This window comes from Grampus griseus (assembly GCF_964374135.1).
Source record: "Grampus griseus genome assembly, chromosome: X".
Classification (NCBI taxonomy): domain Eukaryota; kingdom Metazoa; phylum Chordata; class Mammalia; order Artiodactyla; family Delphinidae; genus Grampus; species Grampus griseus.
In genome coordinates this window covers 60147044-60173460 of record NC_138999.1, presented here as the reverse complement: position 1 = coordinate 60173460, position 26417 = coordinate 60147044, and the positions used below count along the sequence as shown (strand labels likewise).

Genomic DNA, 26417 nt, shown 5'->3' with positions numbered 1-26417 from the left:
CCACATGCCGCGGAGCAGCTGGGCCCATGAGCCATGGCCGCTGAGCCTGCACGTCCGGAGCCTGGGCTCCGCAATGGGAGAGGTCACAACAGTGAGATGCCCGCGTACCGTAAAAAAAAAAAAAAAAAGATGTGACCTCTTCATCACCCATTTTCTTTGCAACACACAACTCTAAAGAAATACCCACGGGCTTCCCTGGTGGCGCAGTGGCTAAGAATCCGCCTGCCAATTCAGGGGACACAGGTTCGAGCCCTGGTCTGGGAAGATCCCACATGCCACGGAGCAATGAAGCCCGTGCGCCTAGAGCCCGTGCTCCATAACAAGAGAAGCCACCACAAAGAGAAGCCCACGCACCACAACAAAGAGTAACCCCTGCTCGCTGCAACTAGAGAGAGCCTGTGTGCAGCAACGAAGACCCAATGCAGCCAAAGATAAATAAATAAATAAATTTGTATTAAGAAAACCCTAAAAAAGTAAAATAAATACCCACTAATAAAACCCCCAGAATATAAAAAAATACACTTACTTATATAGCTGACATACTTCTCTGTGTGTTTTGATTACTAGCTGTGTCTGTTCTCAGTTTCTGACAGTCCATGCTCTCAAGAGCTACAAGGGTTTCAGCTATTTAACTCTATTATAACTCTATTATTAACTCTATTATATGCAAAGTGGCACTGAAGTATAATATTTTGGATCAAAGATGGTGGTGGAGTTGGCAAACCACTGTTAACATCACCAAAAACGGATAAAAATACAGATATTTTCTTAACCCTACCTATACCAGAAATTTGTGTGTTCATTTATTTATTTATTTATGGCTGCACTGGGTCTTCGTTGCTGCACACGGGTGGTGAGTGGGGGCTACTCTTTGTTGTGGTGCATGGGCTTCTCATTGCGGTGGCTTCTCCTTGCGGAGCACGGGCTCTAGGTGTGCAGACTTCAGTAGTTGTGGCACGCGGGCTTAGTAGTTGTGGTGCACGGGCTTAGCTGCTCCATGGCAAGTGGGGTCTTCCTGGACCAGGGCTTGAACCTATGTCCCCTGCATTTGCAGGCGGATTCTCAACCACTGTGCCACCAGTTAAGTCCCTACACCAGAAATTCTTGAATGGAGTGATAATGAGTGAGATCCATGAACCCCTCAAACTGTAAACAGAATTCTGTATATAATACATATTTTTCTGAGTAGAAGATCCATAGTTTTCCATCAGATTCTCGAAGGGGTCCATAACCATCTCCATAATGCTAAAAATATTGCTCTATATTCTGCAGCAATCAGGTGCTTACCAAAAGTAGGATGATCAGGGCTTCCCTGGGCGCAATGGTTGAGAATCCACCTGCCAATGCAGGGGACACGGGTTCAAGCCCCGGTCCAGGAAGACCCCACGTGCCGCGGAGCAGCTAAGCCCGTGCGCCACAACCACTGAGCCTGTGCTCTAGAGCTTGCGAGCCACAACTACTGAGCCCACGTGCCACAACTACTGAAGCTTGCGTGCCTAGAACCTGTGCTCCGCAATGAGAAGCCACTGCAATGAGAAGTCCGCACACCGCAATGAAGAGTAGCCCCCGCTCGCTGCAACTAGAGAAAGCCCATGCACAGCAACGAAGACTCAACGCAGCCAAAAATAAATAAATAAACAAATAAAAGTAGGATGATCAGCTTTAAGTTTCTCAGCTTAGGAAGAGAAGAGTCATCCAGTGAAAAGACATACACAGACAACAGGGCCTCTGCGGGAATAATAAAGATACTGTGGCTATTGTGGGGAAAAAGAGGAGGCAGAAACTGAATTCCAATTTCCCGGTCTCTAAAGGATTACTATACAGAAAATCAGAATTTATGAAGAGTAATTTCCAGGATGACATGAAAATGAATGTGAAAGATAAAACTGTCTATGAATTATCACTGTGCCCTACAGGAGAACAAGTGACCCATTTGCAAAACGAAATGTTTTTCTGAATAATTTTGTTTTTCTTCTCACTTCTTATCTAGTAAATCATGGCAAAGCAACTGCAAATATCTAAGAAATATATTTATATTTATACTTTGCCTCGTTCATAAGGATTGGCAGTAGCCTACAGAATCACATGTAATTCAAATCAAATGTCCTTAAATAGTGATAATTCCAATGACAGCTTTGGAAAGTTGATATTCCACCAAAATCAAAGAAAATTCCTTTTGTCATTTCTAAGTTAATTTTCCTCTTTAGTAATGTCAGGAGAAGAGAAGAAAGTTACAAGCTTTGTGGTTCTAGTTAGAGAGGGAAAACAAGTATTATTGCTATCTAAAAGGTTTCAGAGAAAAATACCAGTTGAGTTGGTGAGCAGTCCTATGCAACCAAGAGAAGAGGGTTTTGTGATCACTCCTAAGCTCCTATTTCCTTTGAGAACATTTCCACAAATACTAAAAATAACCTTCCTCCTAAGAAGATGAACACTGTGCCAAAACAAGCATAAATTATTATCCTGACAGTGAACAGTGTGGGGGATATGCATGTGTTGCAATGTGAATCATTAACATTAAAAAATAAAATCTCAGTAGCAGTAGAAAGCTTAAAAAAAATCAGTGCCAGATTTAAAAAGAAAAAAAGGAAAAATGTGCACAGCTAATTCCTAAAGAAACTAGAATTACTAAATTCAATTATGCATAGTCCACAGATCCCAAAAAAGATGAGCTTGGGCTCTCCTAATTCTTAGATATTTATCTCAAACTAGGTCCAGAAAAGGTAAAAAGAGAAGTGAATCTAACCTTTCAGACTGTAGCTAGGCTCTTTACATTAGGTATGATGTAGATCAAATGCAAATTAAGATGTTTAGTTTCCAAGATAAGAGGTTTGAGCTCTCAAACCATTGTAACAGAACTTTACTCAGAATCTGGATTAGAAACTCAAGAAGCTAGAAAATCCAGAGGGGAACTGGGGTAATAAATCTCACTGGGCATGGGTAGGATTTACATTCAGGACCTACCTCATTAAAAGTCCCAAAGAACGTTAAAATACTTTTTTCCCCCAAATGGACCATTCCATTTAGCAACTTAAAAACTACACATATAGCCTTAGCTAAACACACTCATCTCATATTTCTACAATTAGAAAAACAACAATATAGACAATTCAAAACACCTTTTCTTGTAGAATAAAATTTATAACAGCCTAACTCTTCATTTTTAAGTACTTACTGGAAGCCAGGTATAGTGCTAGGCTCTGATGATACGAAGATACAAAAATAAAAAACAGAACAAAACAACAAAAAACAAGAGATAAGTCCTTGTCCTTGATGCCCTTTCACGGCTTCATGGAAGATAAATATACACAAATTCATAATTTCAACAACATACCAAGCACTAAGGGATCATAGAGAAAGTAGCAACTGTGTCAGAGAATGAGGCAGTGTTAAAGGACACTTCTTTGAAACTGTTTTCATCAGGTCAACAGTGATATGCTAATTGCCAAATCCACTCAACATTTTTCAGACTCAACCCTAGAAGTGCTATGTTACATACGCAATTGACGTTCACTTCTTTTCCTTGAAATTCTCCAAGCCCGAGCTTCTACTGCACCACACTTCACTTTTTCTGGGTACTCCACCTCTCTCTTTGACCGTTAGTTCATTCAACAGATATTTACCGAGTGTTTACTATGTGCCAAGAATTATCCTACACACTGGGGATATGAGACAGACATGGTTCCTGCCTCCATGGAGCTTAGAGCAATCACTTATTAGATTTAGGCCATTTTTCTTTCTGTGCCCATTTTTCTTTCTATACTCTTCACCTAACTCTACATGATGCCAACTGTAATAGCTTATATAGAATAAACACGGGGAAGTTAACATTGATTTATATCCTTCATGGTAATAAGGTTTTTTGTTTTGTTTCTCCTGGCACCACAGAAAATACACTGCCTTGACAATACATTATAGAAACTCCCAGGCTGACAGAAAGCCTATTTTTCTATATCTCCTTTTTCTTTTAATAAATAATAATTTTTATTTTCCCAAATGCTGTTTTTGGAAATGTGGGCTTTGTTGTAGCCTTAACACTTTCTGGTGCATATTTGTTTTCTAGCATATTATAATATCTCACTCACCATAAGTACAGGACTTTCAGTGAGATGATGCCTTGTAACAGATTGCTATATCACTATTTACTAGCTCAATACAGTACATAAGAGAAGAGGGCTAGTAACTTATGGACATCCTATGTCTATTCCCTATCAAACTCAAGCAGATAATGAATTCTTGAACAACAAACAAGTATTCTCACAGAAATGAAATGTCAAAAGACAATTATCACTGGGCAATCTCCCTCTACTTCAGCCACAGTATTTATTTATATATACATATACACACACACACGTTTTATTGAGGTATAGTTGATTTATATATTAGTTTCAGGTGTACAACATAGTAATTCAAAATCTTTATCGATTATACTCCATTTAATTATAAAATATTGGCTGTATTCCCTGTGCCATACAATATATCACTGTACCCTTTTTATACATAGTAGCAGCCACAGTATTTTTTAAAATTGAAGTACAGCTGATTTACAATGTTGTGATAGTTTCAGGTGTCCAGCAAAGTGATTCCATTATACATCTACATATATCTATTCTTTTCTGATTCTTTTTCATTATAGATTATTATAAGATACTGAATATAGTTCCCTGTACTATACAGTAGGTCCTTGTTGATTATCTAGTTTATATACAGTAGTGTGTATTTGTTAATCCCAAACTCCTAATTTATCCCTCTCCCCACCTTCCCCCTTTGGTAATTGTAAATTTGTTTTCTACGTCTGTGAGTCTATTTCTGTTTTGTAAGTAAGTTCTTTTGTATCATTTTTTTAGATTCCACAAAAAAGTGATATCATATGATCTTTGTCTTTCGCTGTCTGACTTACTACATTTAGTATGATAATCTCCAGGTCCATCCCATGTTGCTACAAATGGCATTACTTCATTCTTTTTTATGGCTGAGTAATATTCAATTGTGTGTATGTATGTGTGTATATATATATTACATCTTCTTTACCCATTCATCTGTTGATGGACATTGTTTCCATGTCTTAGCTATTGTAAATAGTGCTGCTATAAACACTGGGGTGCGTGTATCTTTTTTTTTTTTTTCTCGCCGTGTCGTGCAGCATATGGGATCTTAGTTCCCCGACAAGGGATTGAACTCGTGCTCCCTGCAGTGGAAGCATGGAGTCTTAACCACTGGACCACCAGGGAAGTCCCCTTGCATGTATCTTTTTGAATTAGAGTTTTCATCTTTTCCAGATAAATGCCCAGGAGTGGAGTTGCTGGATCATATGGTAACTCTATTTTTAGTTTTTTTTAAGGAACCTCCATACTGTTCTCCATAGCAAGCAGCCACAGTATTTTTAAAAGCAAAGTAGAAATCCAATTTAGATTTTTTTTCCAGAAACATTCAAAATGATATTCAGTTCACTCTTTTGCCTTTTTGAGTCACATATGAACAGATTTTATTTAAACAAGATCACATACTTAGACGAATGAAAAATTGTCCATAATATAATGTCAACTGAAAAAAGAAAATTATAGAACAGAATATATGCTTTCATTTGTCAAAAAAAGAAAAAGTATATGGTGTGTACAGAAAAAGGCCCAGAATGCTTCACACCAAAACTAACACTACTCTGGAGAATGGGATGGGTAAAGGGGAAGGACAGGGAGATTTTTCCTTTTCACTATATACAATTCTATATGGTCTGATTTTTTTTAACGCACATGTAACATTTTTATGATGGAAAATTTTAGTTTAAGTTATATACTTGAATTTTACAGAAATAATTTGGCAAAGATTTTAAAACACTGATAATCTCCAGTGTTGGACAGGCTGTAGGGAAACAGGCATTCTCCTTCACTGTTATTTTTATTATAAACAGGTACAGACAGCCCTTTTGGAACACAGTTTTAGAACATCAAAATTTCCTACAAAAATATTCCTACAAATGTGCAAGGATATCAATTATGATATATATTTATGCTACGGAATACATTAAAAAGAATGATAGAGATCTCTATGTACTAACAATAAGACAGGATCAGTAAAGATGTCAATTCTCCCCAAATTGATCTATAGGTTTAACTCAATTCCTATCAAAATCCCAGCAAGACTTTTTTGTAGATATAGACAAGATTCTTCTAAAATTTACACGGAAAGGCTAAAGAATAAGAAAACAATTTAGAAAAAGAATAAAGTGAAAGGAATCACTCTACCTGATGATAAGACTTACTACATAGCTACAGTAATCACGGCAATGTGCAGAGGGACAGATACGTAGGTCAGTGGAACAAAGTAAACCCAGAAACAGACCCACACATTTAACTGATTTTTTACAAAGGTGCTCACAGCAACTCACTGGAGTAACAGTCTTCTCAACCAACAATAATGGAACAATTGGACATCCACAGGCAAAAAGAAAATGAACCTCAACCTAAATCTCATGCCATATATAAAAATAAATTCAAAATGGATCATGGGGCTTCCCTGGTGGCACAGTGGTTAAGAATCTGCCTGCCAATGCAGGGGACACGGGTTCAAGCCCTGGTCCGGGAAGTTCCCACATGCCGGGAAGTCCGGGAAGTCCTGGTCCGGGAAGTCCCACAAGACCTTAGGTTAAGCAAAGTCTTCTTAGAGACATACTGGAAGCACAGTCCAAAAAGAAGAAACTGATAAATTGGATTTCATCAAAATTAAACATTTTATGCTCTTCCAAAGTTACTGTCAAAAGACTGAAAAGACACAGGCTAGAAAAAAATCTTTGTAAATCATATATCTAGGGACTTCCTGGTGGTGTAGTGGTTAAGAATCTGCCTGCCAATGCAGGGGACACGGGTTCGAGCCCTGGTCCAGGAAGACCCCACATGCCACGAAGCAACTAAGCCCGTGCGTCACAACTACTGAGCCTGTGCTCTAGAGCTCGTGAGCCACAACTACTGAAGAGTTCGTGAGCCACAACTACTGAAGCCCGCGTGCTGCAACTACTGAAGCCCGTGAGCCTAGAGCCTGTGCTCCACCAACAAGAGAAGCCACTGCAATGAGAAGCACGCGCACCGTAATGAAAGAGTAGCCCCTGCTCGCCGCAACTAGAGAAAGCCCACAAGAAGCAACGCAGCCAAAAAAAAAAAGGTCATATCTAATAAAGGACATACCTAGAATATATAAAGAACCCTCAAAACTCATTAATCATAAGAAAACAATGCAATTAAAACCAGGGCAAAGAAATGAACAGACACTTCACCAAAGAAAATATATGGATGGCAAATAATCACATGAAAAGACGTTTAACATCAACAGCCATTAGGGGAATGCAAAGTAAACACACAATGAGATAGATGAATGGATACAATTTTTTAAAACAGTGGTAATACCAAATACTGTGGAGAAACGATGATTCATAATTGTTGGTGGGAATGCAACTTGGTACGGGCACTCTGGAAGAGTACAGCAGTTTCTCACAAAACCACACATACATCTACCATCATATTCTTAAGCATTTATTCCAGAGAAATGAAAATTTATATTCACACAAAATCCTGTATACTAATGTTCACAGCAGCTTTATTCATAAGCAAAATACTGGAAAACTGAATGTCTTTCAATGACTGAATGGTTGAACAAACTCTAGTGAGATGGAACACTACTCAACAATTTAAAAAATGAACTACTGACACAATAATTTTGATGGATCTCAAGAGAATTATATTTAGTGAAAAAAATCAATCTCAAAAATATTATATTATTCTTTATATAACATGCTCAAGTTTCAAAACTATAGAGATGGAGAAGAGTAAAGAGGTTGCCAGGGAACAAGGAGAATGGTGGGTGCACGTGGAGGGACATGGATGCATAGGGGTAGCGTCAGGGAGTTCTTTTGTGATGACAGACCAGTTCTAAACCTTGATGGTGGTGGTGGTGGTGTGATGGCATAAAACTGCATAAAACTATCCACATGCACAAATGAATATAGATTGTTTTAAAGGTGCAAACTGAATAAGGTCTGTAATCTAATTAATGGTAATGCATCAATATCAATTTCCTGATTTTGATATTGAACCACAGCTATGTAAGATGTCACCATTGGAGGAAGGTGGGTGATGGGTATATAGGACTCTACACTATTTTTGTAATTTCTTGAGTCTAAAATTATTTCAAAATGGAAGCTTAAAAAAGAGGATCAGGATATATTCATGAGTAGAGAGCAAATTACAGACTAATTATCTAAAAAAATGACAATTTTTGTAAAAAAAACCCCAAAAGTTAAAAACTATTTATGTGTAATTACTTAACATGTTTTGTATAAGTACAGAAAAAAGTATAGACGGGTTTCCCTGGTGGCGCAGTGGTTGAGAGTCCGCCTGCCGATGCAGGAGACGCGGGTTCGTGCCCCGGTCCAGGAAGATCCCACATGTCACGGAGTGGCTGGGCCCGTGAGCCATGGCTGCTGAGCCTGCGCGTCTGGAGCCTGTGCTCCGCCAACGGGAGAGTCCACAACAGTGAGAGGCCCGCGTACGGCAAAAAAAGAAAAAAAAAAGTATAGACGGATACACACCAAACTGTTACCTCTAGGGAATAAAACTATGGGAGATAGGAGCGGGAGGGCAGGAACAAGCTTTTTTTTTTTTTTCCAGGAGAAGGATGGATTTACCACTTGCAGCAAGTAAGGAGAACAATGGGGATATTTCCCAAAGCAGTGTCTCTGGAAGAAGCTTTAATATTTAATTCTATCTATTTCTGTATTGTTTGACCTTTTTCTAAGTATGAATTATTAAAGAGGTCTATCTGACAGGAATGTGAATGATAGGTTAGAAAGAGGTTAAGTCTAAAGGCTGGGACACTGGCCAGGTGACTACTTATTGTAATAATCTAGGCAAAATATAATGAGGGTTTTAGTGATATGCTTGAAGTTGGGGATTTATTCAAGGGAAAGAATCAAAAGTAACTCTGAGGTTTCCAGATGTAGCTACTCAGTGACGCTAGTACCCCATTCAACCCAGATTGGAAACAGTAAAGGAGTGCGTCAAGTAAAGGACAGAGGGAGAAAACTGGAATAGAGAAAGGTTGGAAGAACACTCAGTTTGAAGCATGTTTCAAGTTCCACTGGGACATCCAACAGGAAATGTTCAGCAGGTGGTTGGGATATAATATAGATCTTTCCCCAGAATAGAGTTGAGAGTCACCAGGGAAGAGGTAGTAATTAAAGTTGTAGGAACAGGCAGAAGAACATTCAGTAAAGGAGATTGAAAAGGAATGGTCAAAGAGGTAGGAGGAAAGTAAGAGCTGAAAGTTGTTATGAAGCCAATCATACTACAGTTTCAAGGAAGAAATGGTCAGTAATGTCAAATACTGGGGTGAGATCAAGATAAGGACTTGAAAAGTGCCCACTATACCAGGCAATTATGTAATACTGTTCACTTGGTATGCCGGGCAGGGTAGAACCAGATTAAAGCTAAGTGAGGCATGAATGGCAGGTAAAGAATAGGAGAGAAACGTTACATATTCGTTTAAAAAAAAAAAGAAATCCTCATCCATGCTACAACATGGATGGTTGAACCTTGGAAACATTATGCAAAGTGAAATACAAGCCAGACACAGAAGGACAAATATTCTATGTACTGTATGATTCCACTCATATGAGGTACCTAGAAGAGGCAAATTCACAGACAGAAAGTAGAACAGAGGTTACCAAGAACTGGGGGAACGGGAGAATGTGGTTACTGTTTAATGGGTACTGAGTTTCTGTCTGGGATGATGAAAAGGTTCTGGAAATGGATAGTGGTGATGGTTGCACAACACTGTGAGTGTACTTAATGCCATTGAACTGTAAACTTAAAAATGGTTAAAAAAGGTAAATTTTTATGTTGTGTAAATTTTACCATTTTTACGATCAAAAGAGATTTTATTCTCTTCAATGATGTGAGAGACTTAACTTGTATGTAGGAATACGTATACCTTGGCCCCAATCTAAGGAGAGTCATTGACAGAAAGAAAGAAAACCTTAATATTTATTAATGGCCAAACTTACAAAGTAGTCTCAAGGACAGACTTAGAAACTAGTACACAGAAATACTTTAAGCATTATATTAACCTACGAACAATACTATTCTTCAAACTGATTGAAACCTTTAGATTTAATAATCACTTTGGGGGCGGGGAGCACATGTACAACAGTAGCAAAACTTTTAAATTAACTAGGAATAGGGACTTCCCTGGTGACGCAGTGGTTAAGAATCCGCCTGCCAATGCAGGGGAAAGGGGTTCGATCCCTGGTCCGGGAAGATCCCACATGCCGTGGAGCAACTAAGTCCGTGCGCCACGACTGAGCCCACACACCCCAACTACTGAAGCCCACGCGCCTAGAGCCCGTGCTCTGCAACGAGAGAAGCCACTGCAATGAGAAGTCTGCGCATCGCAATGAAGAGTAGCCCCTGCTCGCTGCAACTAGAGAAAGCCCACGTGCAGCAACAAAGACCCAACGCAGCCAAAATTAAAATAAATTTATAAATTAATTAATTAATTAACTAGGGAAAAACTCAACAAGAAAAAAGTAGATGCTCAATAGCAACAAAAACTATAAAACATAGAAATAAACAAAAGACGCCTAGAAATTATACAAAAAACCTAGAAGTCTTTGTTGCGGGAGGTAAAAGAAAAATTGAATAAATGAAGAAACATAAGCTCCTAGATGAAGAAGCGTATTATTATAAAGATATACACTCTCTTCAAATTAATCCACAAATTAAAATGTCAATATTATCTACCTACCTACCTATCTATTTATGGACAAGATAGAATCTAACAAAAATGATCCTAGAGTGTATTTAGGGTACTTGGGTGAAGACAGTCTAGCAGAGGAATTTAAAATGATAAAGTCTGAATGATGATCACAGTGATACTATCTGGTGGTAACAGTGCAGACTGGATAAACAAACACATAAAACAAAATAGAAAGCTCCAAAATAGGTTCAAGAATATATATAAGAATTTAGTATATGATAAAGGTGGTATTTTATACTAATGTAGAAAAGGATAGACTATTCCATAAATACAACTTGAACACTTTGGCTAATCCTTTGGAAGAGAAAATAAGTTAGATATTTACCTTATACCTTGGATTCTATTTTTAAAAATCAATAAACATTCAAACGTTTAAAATGTTATATGTATTAGAAAAAAATACAGTTGGATATCTTGGGGGTAGGGAAGGTCTCTTAAACAATTATACCAAAGATAGAATTCATAAAGGCAAAGACTGATAAATGTAACTACATAAAAATGAAGTTTCTATATGTCAGAAAATACCATAAACCTAAAAGACCTCTGGGCATGATAGAGTAACTGCTATTGGACTAGTCTTCCCACTGTAACCAGAAAACTGGAAAAAAAACACATGAAACAACTGTTTCCAACCAGAAAGTATAGGACTGTGATTCTTGAGAGAAAGGAAATAAAGGAAGTGAGCCCTATAATTGTCCTTAGCTTTCTGCCGAACCCAAGAAAAGCACAGCTAAGTCTTGCTAAGTCATAGAGCCAGATAGTGGAGTCTGAGGAGGCTAAAACAGCTGTAAACTGCAGGACAGATCTGGAGAGAAGAGAACTCCACAGAAAAATAACCTAAGATCTTCCCAGTTTACCTTACATTTAAATCAAACGTTAAGTATTAAGGCCTCTGCCAACGATTTAAGACTTTGTGGCTTTGTTAAGACCAGTAAAAAATGTGGGCTGTGTTTTTCAGACAGGATTTATCTGTATGACTCTCTCACTGACATGGAATGTTGTGTGCCTTTTAAGACTATTGCAAATAGTTCCAATCCCAAGTTTTGGGTTTCCTTGATTATTAACGTTCCTTCAAATGTAATCTGAACATGAACAGAGGCTCTGAGATTGATTCAGTACCTACGTGGTATCTGGAAGGCCTAAAGGCCTAAACTCCAATATCAGTGTGTAGTCCATCACCACCACCTCAAGTACAAGACTGTGTCCTCCAATATGTACTGCATACTTCCAGATGCAGTTTCATCTGGAGTATTACTTATCTTCCACTTGTTGCCCGATGATAACCTTAGTGTTAAGCATTCTAGCTATGTACAATATAGCTCATGTGTCATATACATGATAATACAGGATAAGTCAATGAAGGTATATAAAATGCTATGGAAATACGCCACTATGCAGTGTGATATTATGTGTGAAGGATCTGAATGGAAAGAGTCAAAATAATGTTAACTAGAGATACCATTCTACTAATTTTGGTTAGTAAAATTTTTTGAAATAAAAATTTTAAAGCAGGGAATAGATTCCACATGGACTTTGTTACTATTATATATATATATATATATATATACACATATATATATATATATATATACACATACACACACATACACACATATATATTTTTTTGTGGTACGTGGGCCTCTCACCACTGCGGCCTCTCCCGCTGTGGAGCACAGGCTCCGGACGCGCAGGCTCAGCAGCCATGGCCCACGGGCCCAGCCGCTCTGCGGCACGCAGGATCCTCCCGGACCAGGGCATGAACCCATGTCCCCTGCATTGGCAGGCGGACTCCCAACCAATGCGCCACCAGGGAAGCCCCTGTTACTGTTAATTAGAAACAGAGGCAGGTTCGTATCTGGCCAAACCAACACAGTTTTAAACAAAAGTATTATTTTGTATATAGTACCTGATGGTAGGAAACATCTCATATGTGCCTTCAACTCCATGATGGGTGTCCTTTTAGTATAAAAAATGTGACATTTCTTATCTCATGACACCATTTACCCTTACAGCCCTATCCAGAGGTTTCTTACACTCTCACCCACTGGTTAAGGATGGGGGGAAGACAGCGTTCCAGGCTGTCCACTGCTTCTACCAAATTATTATTTACTTCCCCTTGGAGAAAAGAAAAAAATCCCTCCTACTTTGAGGCTTGTTCTCTACTATGCCAGAGGTTGAAAACCAGCTGCCTTGGAGCCAGATTTGGCCTGCAGATAGATGTTTTTATTTGGCTTGCACAGTTAAAATAATTTTTTTAACTATTTGCAAATATGTAAAAATTGGGAAATGTCATACACACAAAAATCCAGATTTTCAGCTTCTCCTGAAAAATTAAGATACCTAGTGACACTGTATACTCATCTCCTTAGGAAAACAATCAGATGTAGTAAAGTACAAGCCTCTTTAGATGGAATATGTACTCTTCCAGTTTACCACAATCCACACCTGGCCCACCTCACTCATTTACATTACTTGCCTGGCCCCTATAGGCCACCTGAGTCTGAGATCTTTGCTCTTCACCTTTACTCACCATCATTAATCTACTCACATTCACCAAGGACTTGCACACCTGGCACAATCTTCTTGGCTCCAAATCCCTCCCCATCATGGTGGGTTACTCTAACATTCACATGTACCACCCATCCAAAATCCTTGCAAATCCTCATGCCAATGGTTCGCACCTCCACTCCAGCCAAACATATCCACGACTATATCCAGAATGTTGTCTTTACTAAAAACTGCTTCACCTCTGAAAGTTTCAATGCCAACATCCTACACTTCCTTATCACAGCCTTGTATCTATCTAGTTTTTTCATTCTCTCTCTGAGATCTCAAGGAAACTTGCATCCCCATTAACTCCTGTCTCTGTCAAGCCTCTCCTGGCTTTAGTTCAAAAACTAAGGCAATGTGTAGCAGTATACTGAAGAAAGCTATAGGATCACTGTCATTTATCTTTCTTCATCAGCAGTTTTACTTGAAGATGGAGGTGAGTGTGGGGGAGGGGGAGGATATAAAATAATTCGGTAAGAAATTTGAAACATGTTAAAGTACAAAGAGATTTCGCCTAATACAAAATCAGTATAAATTTAAAAGATAAAACATGAATTGCCAAAGAAATTTCAAGCTTTTGTAGAGCTGCTTTGGGATACTCCTCCCAAACTAGAGGCTATGTAGTCATAATTCTCTGCTATAAAGGGACCTTTGGTGACAAAGTTTGAGAAGCTCAACCATCAACTTTTTTTTTCTTGCTAACACTGTCAATTCCCGATCTTTGCGACACATCCAGAAACAAAATCCCAATCCTGAATCAATTCTACCATCTGCCTTGTTTCCTCATGTGGTTTGATGAGCACTGACAAGTTACCCAACTGTGCCAATTGATGCTGTTATAAAGATGAATGATCTCCAACTTCAGCTGGACCCTCAAAGGCTGCTCAGTATTTCTGAAATGTCTCTAAGTCAGCTCCTTTTCAAATTTCCTACAAGAGATAATTCAAACCCTTATCTACATTTCTCTTCAAATTCTCTCTCCCACCACCTCACCCACTCTTAGCAAAAGACCCCATTTGCTACTTTGCAGAGAAAATGAGAGGCTACTGGGCAGAAACTTTCTCAATGTTTATATTCCCATTCTCATAGGAGTCCTATCTTATATTCTTATTTTTCTTCTCTTTCACCTATACAAACATCCCCTCTGTCCAACTGCCTTCGTCCCCTCCAAAACATTGATTACAGTCTTCCGTCTTCCCTTCACGGGCAAATTTCAGTCTCCACTTAATTCTCACTCATTTATATCCTCTGTAGTCTGGCTTTTGATTCTACCACTGCACTGAAATAGCTCTTCTAATGACCGTTCTCTTTGGTCTTCTCCGTAGCACTTGACCTGTTGGCCATTTTCCTCTTCTCTTGGTTTCCAGGACATTACTCTCTTCTGGTTTTCCTTTTTTCATTCTGGTCACTCCTCAGTATTCTCCACCTGATCCCTTAAATGTTGATTTGGTATTTGTCGAGTATATTCTCATCCTACATTCCCTCTTAACAGTGGGTCTTAACTTTTTTGAGTCACATACAACTTTCGTAGTATGATAAAGCTATGGTCTGAAAAACATACAACCATATTTCACCTACAGCATCAGGGGGTTCAAGGAATGTACCCTACTCCCTATTTGAGCTCATCTACTTATATTTTTATACGCTGATGATTTGAAAAAAATATCCATATGTACAAATAGTACAGACTTCTCTTCTGAGCTTTGGACCTCTATATAGCTAACTACCTACTGAAAGTCTTCACTTGCATGTCCTACCTTAATACAATATAGCCCAAATTGAACTCTACCACTTTTCTCCAAAACCACTCCTCCTATATTTCCTATTATAGTCAGCCCTCTGTATCCACAGGTTTTGCAACCATGGAAATCAACCAACTGTAGGTCGAAAATATTTGCAAAAAAAATTCCAGAAAGTTCCAAAGAGCAAAACTTGATTTTTCTGCACACTGGCAACTATTTACATTGCATTTATAACTACTTACACAGCATTTACATTGTATTGGGTACTGTAGGTAATCTAGAGATGATTTAAAGTATATGGGAGGATGTGTGTAGGTTATATGCAAATACTATGCCATTTTATATAAGTGACTTGAACATCTGCAGATTTTGGTATCCATGGGAGTCATGGAACCAATCTCCTGCAGATATCAAGGGACAACTATATTAGTCAATGACACCACCAGTTTGCCCAAGTCAGAATTCTGAATGTCATCTGACTTATCCATCCTTCCAAAAAACGGAAATTTCTTTATTTTTAATTACAAAAGTATTTCATGCTCAATTAAAAAAATTCAAACACCTAAGTACAAAAAAGTATAAAGTGAAGATTATCCTCCACCTCTCCCTTTAGTAATTTTACTCTATGTCAACAATTGAACAAAATAGTGACTGAGCCCTTTAGATGGGGGATGTGCTCTCCAGTTCATCCATTCCTACTGAGCCTGTTTTACTCATTTATATAAATGTTACCTGTCTGGCCTCCACAGGATCTGAATTTGCAACTCCTTCTGTAAATACTGTTGAGTGATCTAGTTTTCAAGAGTACATATCTTGGATATATTTTGATATCAGCATATGTAAGGTACAGCTTTATTTATTAGCTAATCTACCATTCTGATGGCTAAACAGTATTCCATCATATAGATGTACTGTAATTTAACTAATTTCCTATTGTTGGATATTTAGAATGTTCCTATATATCTTTGCAATTACAAACAATGTTGCAATTACAAACATATGTACATTTGTACGTATGCCTTTGCAAACCTGTGTGGAGTATTCCTTTGAGATGAACTTGCTTAGTCAAAGGGAATACACATTTATAGTCCTCTAAAGAGTTTGTACTGATTTATGTTCTCACCAAGAGCATAAGAGTACTTGGCATCATTTTGAATTCTCCCTGTCCTTTACCCATACCCTCAACTTCCAACCATTTATGAAGGTATCAATCCTGCTTCCTCAATATCTCTACCATCTGTCCCCATCTTTCCATTCTTATTGCTACTTAACTTAGTTCAAGCTCTCAGTACTTTTAACTTGGACTGTTGCCAATAGTTTCTTTACTGGTCTCCATATTTCATTTTCCCTCCTATCTATTCTTCAGATAGCTTCCAGAACGATCTTACTAAAATACCTGTTATGATGGTCTGTCCTTTTAAAGGCATACTAGGCCTTTCATGACTTGGCCCCATCTAACTTTAAAAACTAATCTCTTAACACCAAAACTAGCTCCCACTTTGCACCCTAGCCAAACTCAACTATTTGCACTGCCCTATCCAAGGCACTCTTATCTTTTTAGCATTTGCACTATCTACCTGGAACTTCTTCCCCACCCTTCTCCACTTGACTATTTGTTTGGCACAGCAGGTGCTCACTAAAGAATTAGCTACAATAATCGTCATCCTTCAAAATTTAGCTCAAAAATCACCTCCTCGTGAAAGAGTTTCCTGCCTTCCATACCAGTAGAAAACTTGGAAAACATACAAAAGATGAAAATGAAGACAACCGTAACCTTACATCTCAGAAATAATCACTTATCACCAGCACGTCTTTTTTCTATGTATCTTTTCTTAAAAGCATAACTGAGATGACATAAAGTTATGTTCTGCTTTTCTCACTTAACATTCTAAGCACTTTTGTCATTAGCTTGTTTTTTTTTTAACACCTTTATTGGAGTATAATTGCTTTACAATGGTGTTTGTTTTATAACAAAAAAATATGGAACGCTTCATGAATTTGCGTGTCATCCTTGTGCACAGGCCATGCTAATCTTCACTGTATCGCTCCAATTTTAGTATATGTGCTGCCGAAGTGAGCACTGTCATTAGTTTTTAAAATAAGCTTTCAATCTTTACACAGCAATCCATCATACAGGTGGCACAATAACTAGTCATTCCCTTTACATTAACCATTCAGGTTATTTCTAATTAATATAAATGACATTATCATGAACAGCTTTGTCTGTACCTCTGATTAGGATAGATTATCCTACCACATGCTAAGCATTTACATGCATTATTTTATTTACTCCTCACGACAGCCCTCTGAGGAGGGTATTATTATTTTCCCCATTTTACAGAAAAGAAAGCAGAGTCTAAGTTACTTGTCCAAAGTCACAGTGCTATGAAGTGGTGGAGCCAATATTCAAATTCAAGTCTACCTGACTATAAAGTCTGTTCACTTAACGATTTTTAGGTCTCAATGCTGTCAAAGAGCTTTCTAAAAATGTCTAACAATGTTACACTGCCAACAGCACATTTGAGAGTACCTGTCTCACTAGCATTTTGAATACTTCCATTAAAAAAGAAATTGAAAAAAAAAAGAGAAATTGAGCTCATCTTAATAGGCAAAAAAATGGTCTGTTTCAATTTGCATTTCTTTGATTACTAGGTACAACTGAATATTCATTTTCATTTGGTATTTAATTTTTGTCTTCTGTGATTTGTCCATCTGCCCTCTTCTCATTTCAGTTAGCATCTTCTGGGTTTTTCTTGTTGCCTTACATAAGCTCCTCATAAATCTGCCCTCTATCTTCAGGCAGCCATTACCAGGCCAAGCATCCTCTCTGTAACAGTCTTGCTTATTACTTGTTATACTCATTTTTAGACACCTGTGAGCCTGCCAACTTCTATTACCAGAATTTTGGCTGATTAGCTTTAGGTGTTTTCAGGAGACAATAATGGAGAAATAAATGACCTCACAGATGTCATTTCCACTTTCCAATCAGCAATAAGAAGGGCACAAGGGACAACGCAGATTCTTTTAATGCAACCCAGATGGAACAAAAATGGAAGGCTCATCTCCTACAACTTCTCTTTTTTTTAAAAAATTTATTTTATTTATTTATTTTTGGCTGTGTTGGATCTTCGCTGCTGCGCATGGGCTTTTCTCTAGTTGCGGCGAGTGGGGGCTACTCTTCATTGCGGTGTGCGGGCTTCTCATTGCAGTGGCTTCTCTTGTTGCGGAGCATGGGCTCTAGGCGTGTGGGCTTCAGTAGTTGTGGCTCACGGGCTCTAGAGCACAGGCTCAGTAGTTGTGGCGCACGGGCTTAGTTGCTCCGCGGCATGTGGGATCTTCCCGGACCAGGGATCGAACCCATGTCCCCTGCGTTGGCAGGCAGATTCTCAACCACTGTGCCACCAAGGAAGCCCTCCTACCACTTCTCTTAATGAAATACATAGGTTCTAGTCAAGTACAGTTCCTTGAACTTACCCTGTTCTTTCATTCCTCCATGATATTCTATTCTCTAAACCCAGAATACCCATTTCCTCATCTGTCGTTCTGGTTGTCCCCTCCGTCACCTCCTCTTTCTAATTCTCTGTCCCTTCTATCTGGCAAACTTAACAGCCACACTACTTGGGTTCCTGAATATTGTGGAGAAAAGTCATACAATCAGGTGGATTTTTAGCTGAGACCTCAGTATGCTAGGCAATTCTCTCAAATGCCCTTAGCTCCCTCTTCTGTTTTGCTTCAGGAGTTATTTGGGATTGTCATTTTGCTGCCTAATTCTTTCTATGTTTTTCCATTTAGGATAATGTAAAAGCTCTTAAGTATGACATATGGCATACACTAGGCCCTCTTATGATCTGACACCTGTCTACTTCTCTATATATAACCAGTCATCCATCAACATGTACACTTAACTGCAACCCCAGTAACTTGTTTCTTAAACCCAAGATGCAATTTCAGGTCTCTGTGCCTTCATATATTGCTGTTCTCCCTGCCTAGAACGCTTTCTCCTCATTTTTTGGTTAGCAAACTCCACTGATCCTTTAGAACTCAGCTTAAGAAAACTCTCTTCCAGAAAGCTTCCTCTAATCCCACTCTGACTTAGATATCCTGTTCCTGTTTTCCTTTGGCACTCTGTGAATGCATCTAGCATAATACTTAAGTTCTGTAATTTTTCTTTTCTGTTTTCCCAACTAAACTATAACCAATTTGGAGGCAGAGAACATATCTAATTTGACTTTATATTTGTAACATCTATCAGTGCCAGCACATATTAGGTGCTCAACTGATGTTTACTTAAGTGAGCCATTCAAAACTTAACTGTATTAACTTGTTTATGAAGTCTTCCCTAACCCTTAGGTGAAGGTGTTCCTTCCTCTCCTCTAGGGCACTTTGTACATCCTTCTAATATAGCCCTTGCCAAGCGGCATTTTAACTGTTTCTCTTCATTGACCTGAGGACAATGATGTCTTTCCCACTGGTAGATTTAAGTAGCTAGCACAGCACCTGAGATACATTATGTAATCATTTCATATATTGAGCAAAAACTCCATGCTCTGAGGAAGCACACCATGGTCTATATTTAACACATTTCCCTAAGCTCCATCTAAGGGCCTGGGGCATAGGTGAGTTTTTACATCTCATGGAAAGCAGTGATGGCCCAAAGTATATCCATTTGATTTTTATTCTCATCTCATTTTTCGGTGCTTTCCAAAGTTTAGAAAATAAATACACGTTGTTTTTTCATCATTAAACGTTATTAGCAAACTTTACAGAACACACTAAAGTACGTGCCTGTTTTAAAAAAAATGCAAAGTAAGTCACATGACTGATTCTGCTGACTATCATGGCTCAAGGCTGCTTTATGCACTTAAATTTTAATAATGCTAACTAATGTTGGATGGATATATTGACGGAAAGAGAAAAAAAGGAGAAATACCCACCATTGTATTTAACACTGTTGGCCAGAATAAGGTTGACATCGTCTAGAAAGCTCTCCCGACTCTGATACTTGTGCTTGGAGATATTCTGTGATTAAAAGAATCAGGAACTCAGATACACAAAGTTACTTGATTCCCAAAAGACATTTTAGACCAAATCACTCACCTTACGTATGGTCTCTAAATCCATTGGACTGACAATCACTTTGTAATAATCTGGAACAAACTTCTTATTAACTGGGTGATGAAATGGCCAAGACTAGCAAAAAGAAAGCATGAGAAATTAAATGGAAACCATTCTTTATACCAGAGATTCTCAAACTTCACTGGGTCACAAATATTCTTAAGACTCCGACAAAAGCTATGAACCCTTTTCCCAGAAAGACACATAATCATACAAAACTCTGCATATAATTTAAGGGGATTCCTTTATGGGTTCATGTGCCCTGGTAGGGTAAGGACCCCTGCTCTATATTCACAATTAAAATCTCTCATTCCCTTGTCCCATGCAGAAGGTTCATAGCAGGGGTCCCCAACCCTTGGGCCATGGACCGGTACCAGCCCGTGGCCTGTTAGGAACCGGGCCGCACAGCAAGAGGTGAGTGGTGGGCAGGTGAGCGAGCGAGTGAAGCTTCATCTGTATTTACAGCCGTTCCCCATCGCTCCCGTTACCGCCTGAGCTCGACTCCTGTCAGATCAGCAGTGGCATTAGATTCTCACAGGAGTGTGAACCCTACTGGGAACTGGCGCACGTGAGGAATCTAGGTTGCGTGCTCCTTATGAGAATCTAATGCCTGATGATCTGAGGTGGAGCTGAGGTGATAATGCTAGCGCTGGGGAGTGGCTGCAAATACAGATTAGCAGATGATAATTAATGATAATTAGCAGAGAGGCTTGACTGCACAAGAGACCATAATAAATCAATTGCTTGCAGACGCATATCAAAACCCTATCAGTGAGTGGCAAGTGAAAACAAGCTCAGGCCTCCCACTGATTCTGCATCATGGTGAGTTGTGTAATTATTTCATTATACATTACAATGTAATAATAATAGAAATAAAGTGCACAATAAATGTAATGCGCTTGAATCATCCTGAAACCATCCCCCACCCACCATCCGTGGAAAAATTGTCTTCCACGAAACCGGTCCCTGGTGCCAAAAAGATTGGGGACCGCTGGTTTATAGCGTTACTGCATACACAACATATGCCTACAACACAAAAGGAAACTCAGTTCAGAATTTCCTAGGGAGGATCATTACAAAATGATACAAAGAATCAACATGGTACCCCTGCCATAAAGCTGCAAGACAAAAAATGAAACAACAAACGCGAGACTTGGGTGGTGGCACAGTGGTTAAGAATCTGCCTGCCAATGCAGGGGACGTGGGTTCGAGCCCTGGTCTGAGAAGATCCCACATGCCTCGGAGCAACTAAGCCCGTGAGCCACAAGTACCGAGCCTGCACTCTAGGGCCTGCGTGCCACAACTACTGAGCCCGTGTGCCGCAACTACTGAAGCCCACACGCCTAGAGCCTGTGCTCCACAAGAGAAGCCACTGCAATGAGAAGCCTGCACACTGCAACGAAGAGTAGCCCCCGCTCACCGCAACTAGAGAAAGCCGCGCGCAGCAGCAAAGACCCAACGCAGCCAAAAATAAATAAATAAAAAAAAAGAAAAAAAAAGACAACGAATGCTGGGTAATTATCAAACTCTCATTTGTTAAGAAGCACCTCTAAATCCAAAACCTCCCATTAGCTGGCATCCTAACTTCTCTCCAGGGCTATTCAGGAGCATTAAAATACTGAATGTCAACAACAGGTATAAAGAACCTCTCTATATCACAGATTCCTGGCCTCTTTGATTTCAATGATAATGCACTCATAGAGCAAAATGGTTTCTTTTTAAAATTATATACCAGTTTGAATTGACAAACACCACACTCCAGACTCCCCAACATACACATGCACACATCCTTTCACCCTTTCCTCTCCCCTGTACTATCCTCACAATATTTAACACACAGACCACTTACATCTGGAACTGCCATCATTTTCTGGGTGACAATGTTGTCCAGAATAAAAGAAAATGCCACTTGGTCATCATCATCCAGCAAGGGGTTGATAGCTTTCTCCAAACGAGCCAATTTGTCTTCTTTCTAACATGAAACAAAGCAAAGGAAAGGCAGAGGTTTCCCTGAGGTATAATCACCATAGAGTATTAAGGATAATTTAAGGTTCAGTGGTCTATTGCCCTTGTCCCAAAAAGTCTAACTTTGAACTGTGGCCTATTCAGTTCCAGACAAAAAGTCCAGATAAGACAAATAATATTCCAATAAAAGGATCAAAAGAGATGTACTGACCAATTCCTTTAGGTATTCTATCTTCTATTCTTGTAGATCATCAAAAATATACATCCCTGGGCATCAATAGCTTAGCTCCCACAACAAAAACCTCTTCACCAAATTAAGTTTTAGTATCAGACTGCTTTTGCCGTAAAACTACTGCTGAAAACACTGAACACATTACTGTTGAGTAGTGACTTTTGTGTAAGGGAATCTAACCCAACAAATTCATTTTAGATTGTACTAGGAAAAAGTTTGTGTGTCAACTGCTCCATATCCTCATACACTAAAACTCAGTCTTTTGTTTTTTTAAGTCTTTAAATTTTAGTCTTTCTAAGGGAGATATGCAGTGTTAACTAATCACGGTTTAAATTTGTATCTCCCCAATGATCAATCAAGTTGAGAATCTTTTCATGTTTACCGGCCATTTGGTTATCCTCTTTTATGAAATTTCTACTGCAATATTAACATCATCATACTTATATTTTTTAAGCCTATTAAGGTACCATTTTTTTTTGTTGTTAAGAAGATGAAATACAGATAGATTATCTTTTAAAAATTAAAATTTCTCCCTGCCAAAACAGTCTCTTAGCTTCAGCTGACTTCCTGGGAAGTCAATTTCCTAAGAGTTATATGGATTTTATATTTTAATCGTAGCCCTACTATTTAATAGCCATGATGCCCAAGACAAATTAGTTTCTTCTGTGGACCTCAGTCTTTCCATCTACAAAAGGGAGGGATTAGATTACATGATTTCTAAGGTCCCCTCCAGACTCTAACGTACAAAAGACCTGCTACTCCCTCATTTCTCTACTCTTCCTTCTGTTACATTCCCTACTTCCTCAATACTGGTACCTGCCAGCTTCATTCTACTGCTTTTCTCTCATTTTAAATGTCTTACCTCTTTAAGTTTTTCATCACAGAGATCCAGCATGGATTGAGAGATCTGGGTCAATGAGTGCTTCGGTCCTAGATTACAGAGGAACAATAAAAGAGATGGGACCACTAAAAAGGGGAGGCAAGGGCTTCCCTGGTGGCGCAGTGGCTGAGAGTCCGCCTGCCGATGCAGGGGACACGGGTTTGTGCCCCAGTCCAGGAAGATCCCACATGCCGCGGAGCGGCTAAGCCCGTGAGCCATGGCCGCTGAGCCTGCGCGTCCGCGACGGGAGAGGCCACAACAGTGAGAGGCCCGCGTACCGCAAAAAAAAAAAAAGGGAGGCAAGAGCTACCAACACCTCTCCAGACTTTTAACTCATTTACTTAATCACCTAATATGTGCCAGGCACCAGCCTAGCTGCTGGGTTAGACAGATGTATCAGTCTTATCTCCATTTTTCAGTGCCTAACACATAGCAGATGCACAATATGGATGAATAAACTAATTTTAACTCTCTCCCTTATTTGTGTATATCCATACATAGCGGTACTACTGTCGATACTGCTGCCTTTAATACCTTGAAAATAAAACTATGGATGGGGAATGACAATTTGTTTAAGGATGGCTAAGGAGACCAATGAATGATTTATAATCTTTCCAGACTCAGCATACAAAATTTGTGACTGCAATTTTTGTTTGCAGAACTCATGGTTTGTGATGTCCATCCAACATACGGCTAGTCCAAAGCCTTTGTCAGAAAAGAATCTCCACCCCACCCCAGACTATTACTTTAGTTTCCCTGAAATCCATAACAAGAGCTTCACAGAATCCTCCAACTACCTCCTACATTCCCTGCTTATGGCTACCCTAATTTAAGCTCATCATAGGGATAGTGAAAACATTTTCATGTAAAAAAACAGTAATTCTGGCTACTTCCTTTCAGTATACTTTCTTATCTTCCTCTGTCAATTCTTTCGTGTAAGTGCTCCCCAGAGCCTAAAACTCAGCTCTTTTCTCAACTACTTATTAATTAATTAACAGGGATTTGTTTATTCATTCAACAACTGTTTAATGACTGTCTGTGATGTGTTCAATGTTGAGAATAAAGGGAAAATAAGACATAGTCCCTACCTTAGAGAGTTCTTGGTTTAGTTAAAGAAAATGATATGAAAATAAAACAATGCACGACAGGGTGTAAGTGCTTTAAGTATCTACAGATGAAATGATATGACGTCTGGAAATACAGGCTAAACAATGAACAAGACTGGCCATATATGCTGGTGATTGTGGAACTGGGTGAATAGGTGCACTGAAGTTTATTTACTTTCTCTCTACTTCTGTATATGCCTAACAATTTCCATAATAAAGTTTTTAAAAAGTGAGTGTAAGTGCAAATAGAGGAATACACTGATTACTATGAACTGTGGAGGGGTTGCAACGTGTTTTAAGTTGTTTTACAACAATTAAATCTGAGTACCAGGGAGGAGTAGGGAAGGCTTGTTGTGAATGACAATCGAGCAGTGTTATTAAACAAGAGAAGTCTATCAGGTAGACAGTAGGGTTGAAAAACATTCCAGAGGGAGGAAAAAGTATGCAAAAACATGTTAAGTAAGCAAATTCATGGAAACATGAAACAATACATTTCACAACAGGAATCACAAGTAGTTTGGTACAACTGGAATACAGGTAGGTATGTGTGGAGGAGAAATAGGAAATGGAACTTGGAAAGGCAAGAAGGGACATATTACAATGGTCTCATAGGAGATACAAAGGCACTGGAGATTTTAAGCTAGAGAGTAATTTTTCAAATTTGTGTATCAGAAAAAAATACCGTCAACAGTGTGAAGAATTAATAAGGCAAGCAGCAGAGAGAAAGTCTGGAAGCTATTGCAAGAGGTCAAACAAGAGACGACAAGGGCTTCAACTAAGATAGTAGCAATGGAGACCAAAAGGAAGGGGATGTATTCCAGCAAAATTTAGAAGGTACAATTTATACAACTTAGTGATCTATGAGTATAGGGCAGGGAGAGTGGAATAACAACGGCCAACATTTCTAGGTTGTACAACTAGATGGACAGCAATACTAGCAATGGTGGCACTACTACTATTATCACTATTATCAGCATTTGGGTATGAGGAAGAAGGAAGATTGAGTTAGAGGGGGATGTGGAGAAAGTCATAACTTAAATTTCCAAATTTTTACGAACACTGCCACCTAAATGACCCACAAGTACCTCAAGCTCTGTATTTCCAAAGTCAACTCTTACCTTCCCATTCCCCTTCCAAGCTGATTTTTGTTTATGCATTTATCCTCGTCACCTTGAATGACAGTTGGGACTAATAAATTTATTATTCCTTTGTATGTGTCTGGTACTCTGCTACGCCCTCGGAATACAAAGATGAATAGTCTCTCTAGGAGGTCACAAAGTGATGGGAAAATCAGATATATAAACAATTATATATAACACATAAGAGCTATAAAACTTGATTTAATTGTGTTAGGGGGGCACAGAGGATTGAAAAAATGGGTACTTTGGGCAATCTGAATAAGTCTTTATGAAGAGATGATATGAGTTGGTCTGGAAATATGAATGGAAATGGAATAAAGGACCCTCTGCAGACAAAGGGCAAAGACTGTACAAAGACATGAAGACATGGTATAGGATATTTAGTTAAATACAACACTGAGCATAGCCAGAGTCTCTATCTATAGTAGGTCTGGGAGCCAGTCTCTATAGATGAGACTAGATAAATGGGTCAGGCCTGCTTGTGAAACGTATTAAAATCTAGGTACTACTATTGTCCCATGTGTACAGGTAAGAAAACTGAAGAGGCTATGAGAGGTTAAATAAGTTGTCTAGGGGCTTCTCTGGTGGCGCAGTTGTTGACAGTCCACCTGCCAATGCAGGGGACACGGGTTCGTGCCCCCGTCCGGGAGGACCCTGCGTGCCGCGGAGCAGCTGGGCCCATGAGCCATGGCTGCTGAGCCTGCGCGTCCGGAGCCTGTGCTCCGCAACGGGAGAGGCCACAACAGTGAGAGGCCCGCGTACCGCGCAAAAAAAAAAAAAAAAAAAAAAAAAGTTGTCTAAGGTAACTCAATTAGTAAGTGGCAGAGCCATAGTTCATACTCTATCTGTAACCTTAATCCCTACACTAAGGATACAACTGGAAAC

General features: G+C 39.1%; 1 protein-coding gene across 14 annotated transcripts in view; it reads right to left on the bottom strand.

The window, feature by feature from the left end:
* The window catches only part of TAF1 (TATA-box binding protein associated factor 1), a 143123-nt gene that overhangs the window by 65573 nt on the left and 51133 nt on the right, over positions 1–26417 (bottom strand). For all 14 annotated transcript variants that reach the window (XR_014298465.1, XR_014298466.1, XR_014298467.1 and 11 more), the window contains 4 exons: positions 23270–23337; positions 22060–22182; positions 20193–20285; positions 20030–20114 (listed from right to left, as the gene is read on the bottom strand). Coding sequence is in view for 6 of the 14 variants with exons in the window: in XM_082680717.1 (XP_082536843.1) it covers positions 20030–20114; positions 20193–20285; positions 22060–22182; positions 23270–23337 (369 nt within the window). In the remaining 8 variants the exon portion in view is untranslated. The remainder of the gene's footprint in view (positions 1–20029; positions 20115–20192; positions 20286–22059; positions 22183–23269; positions 23338–26417) is intronic.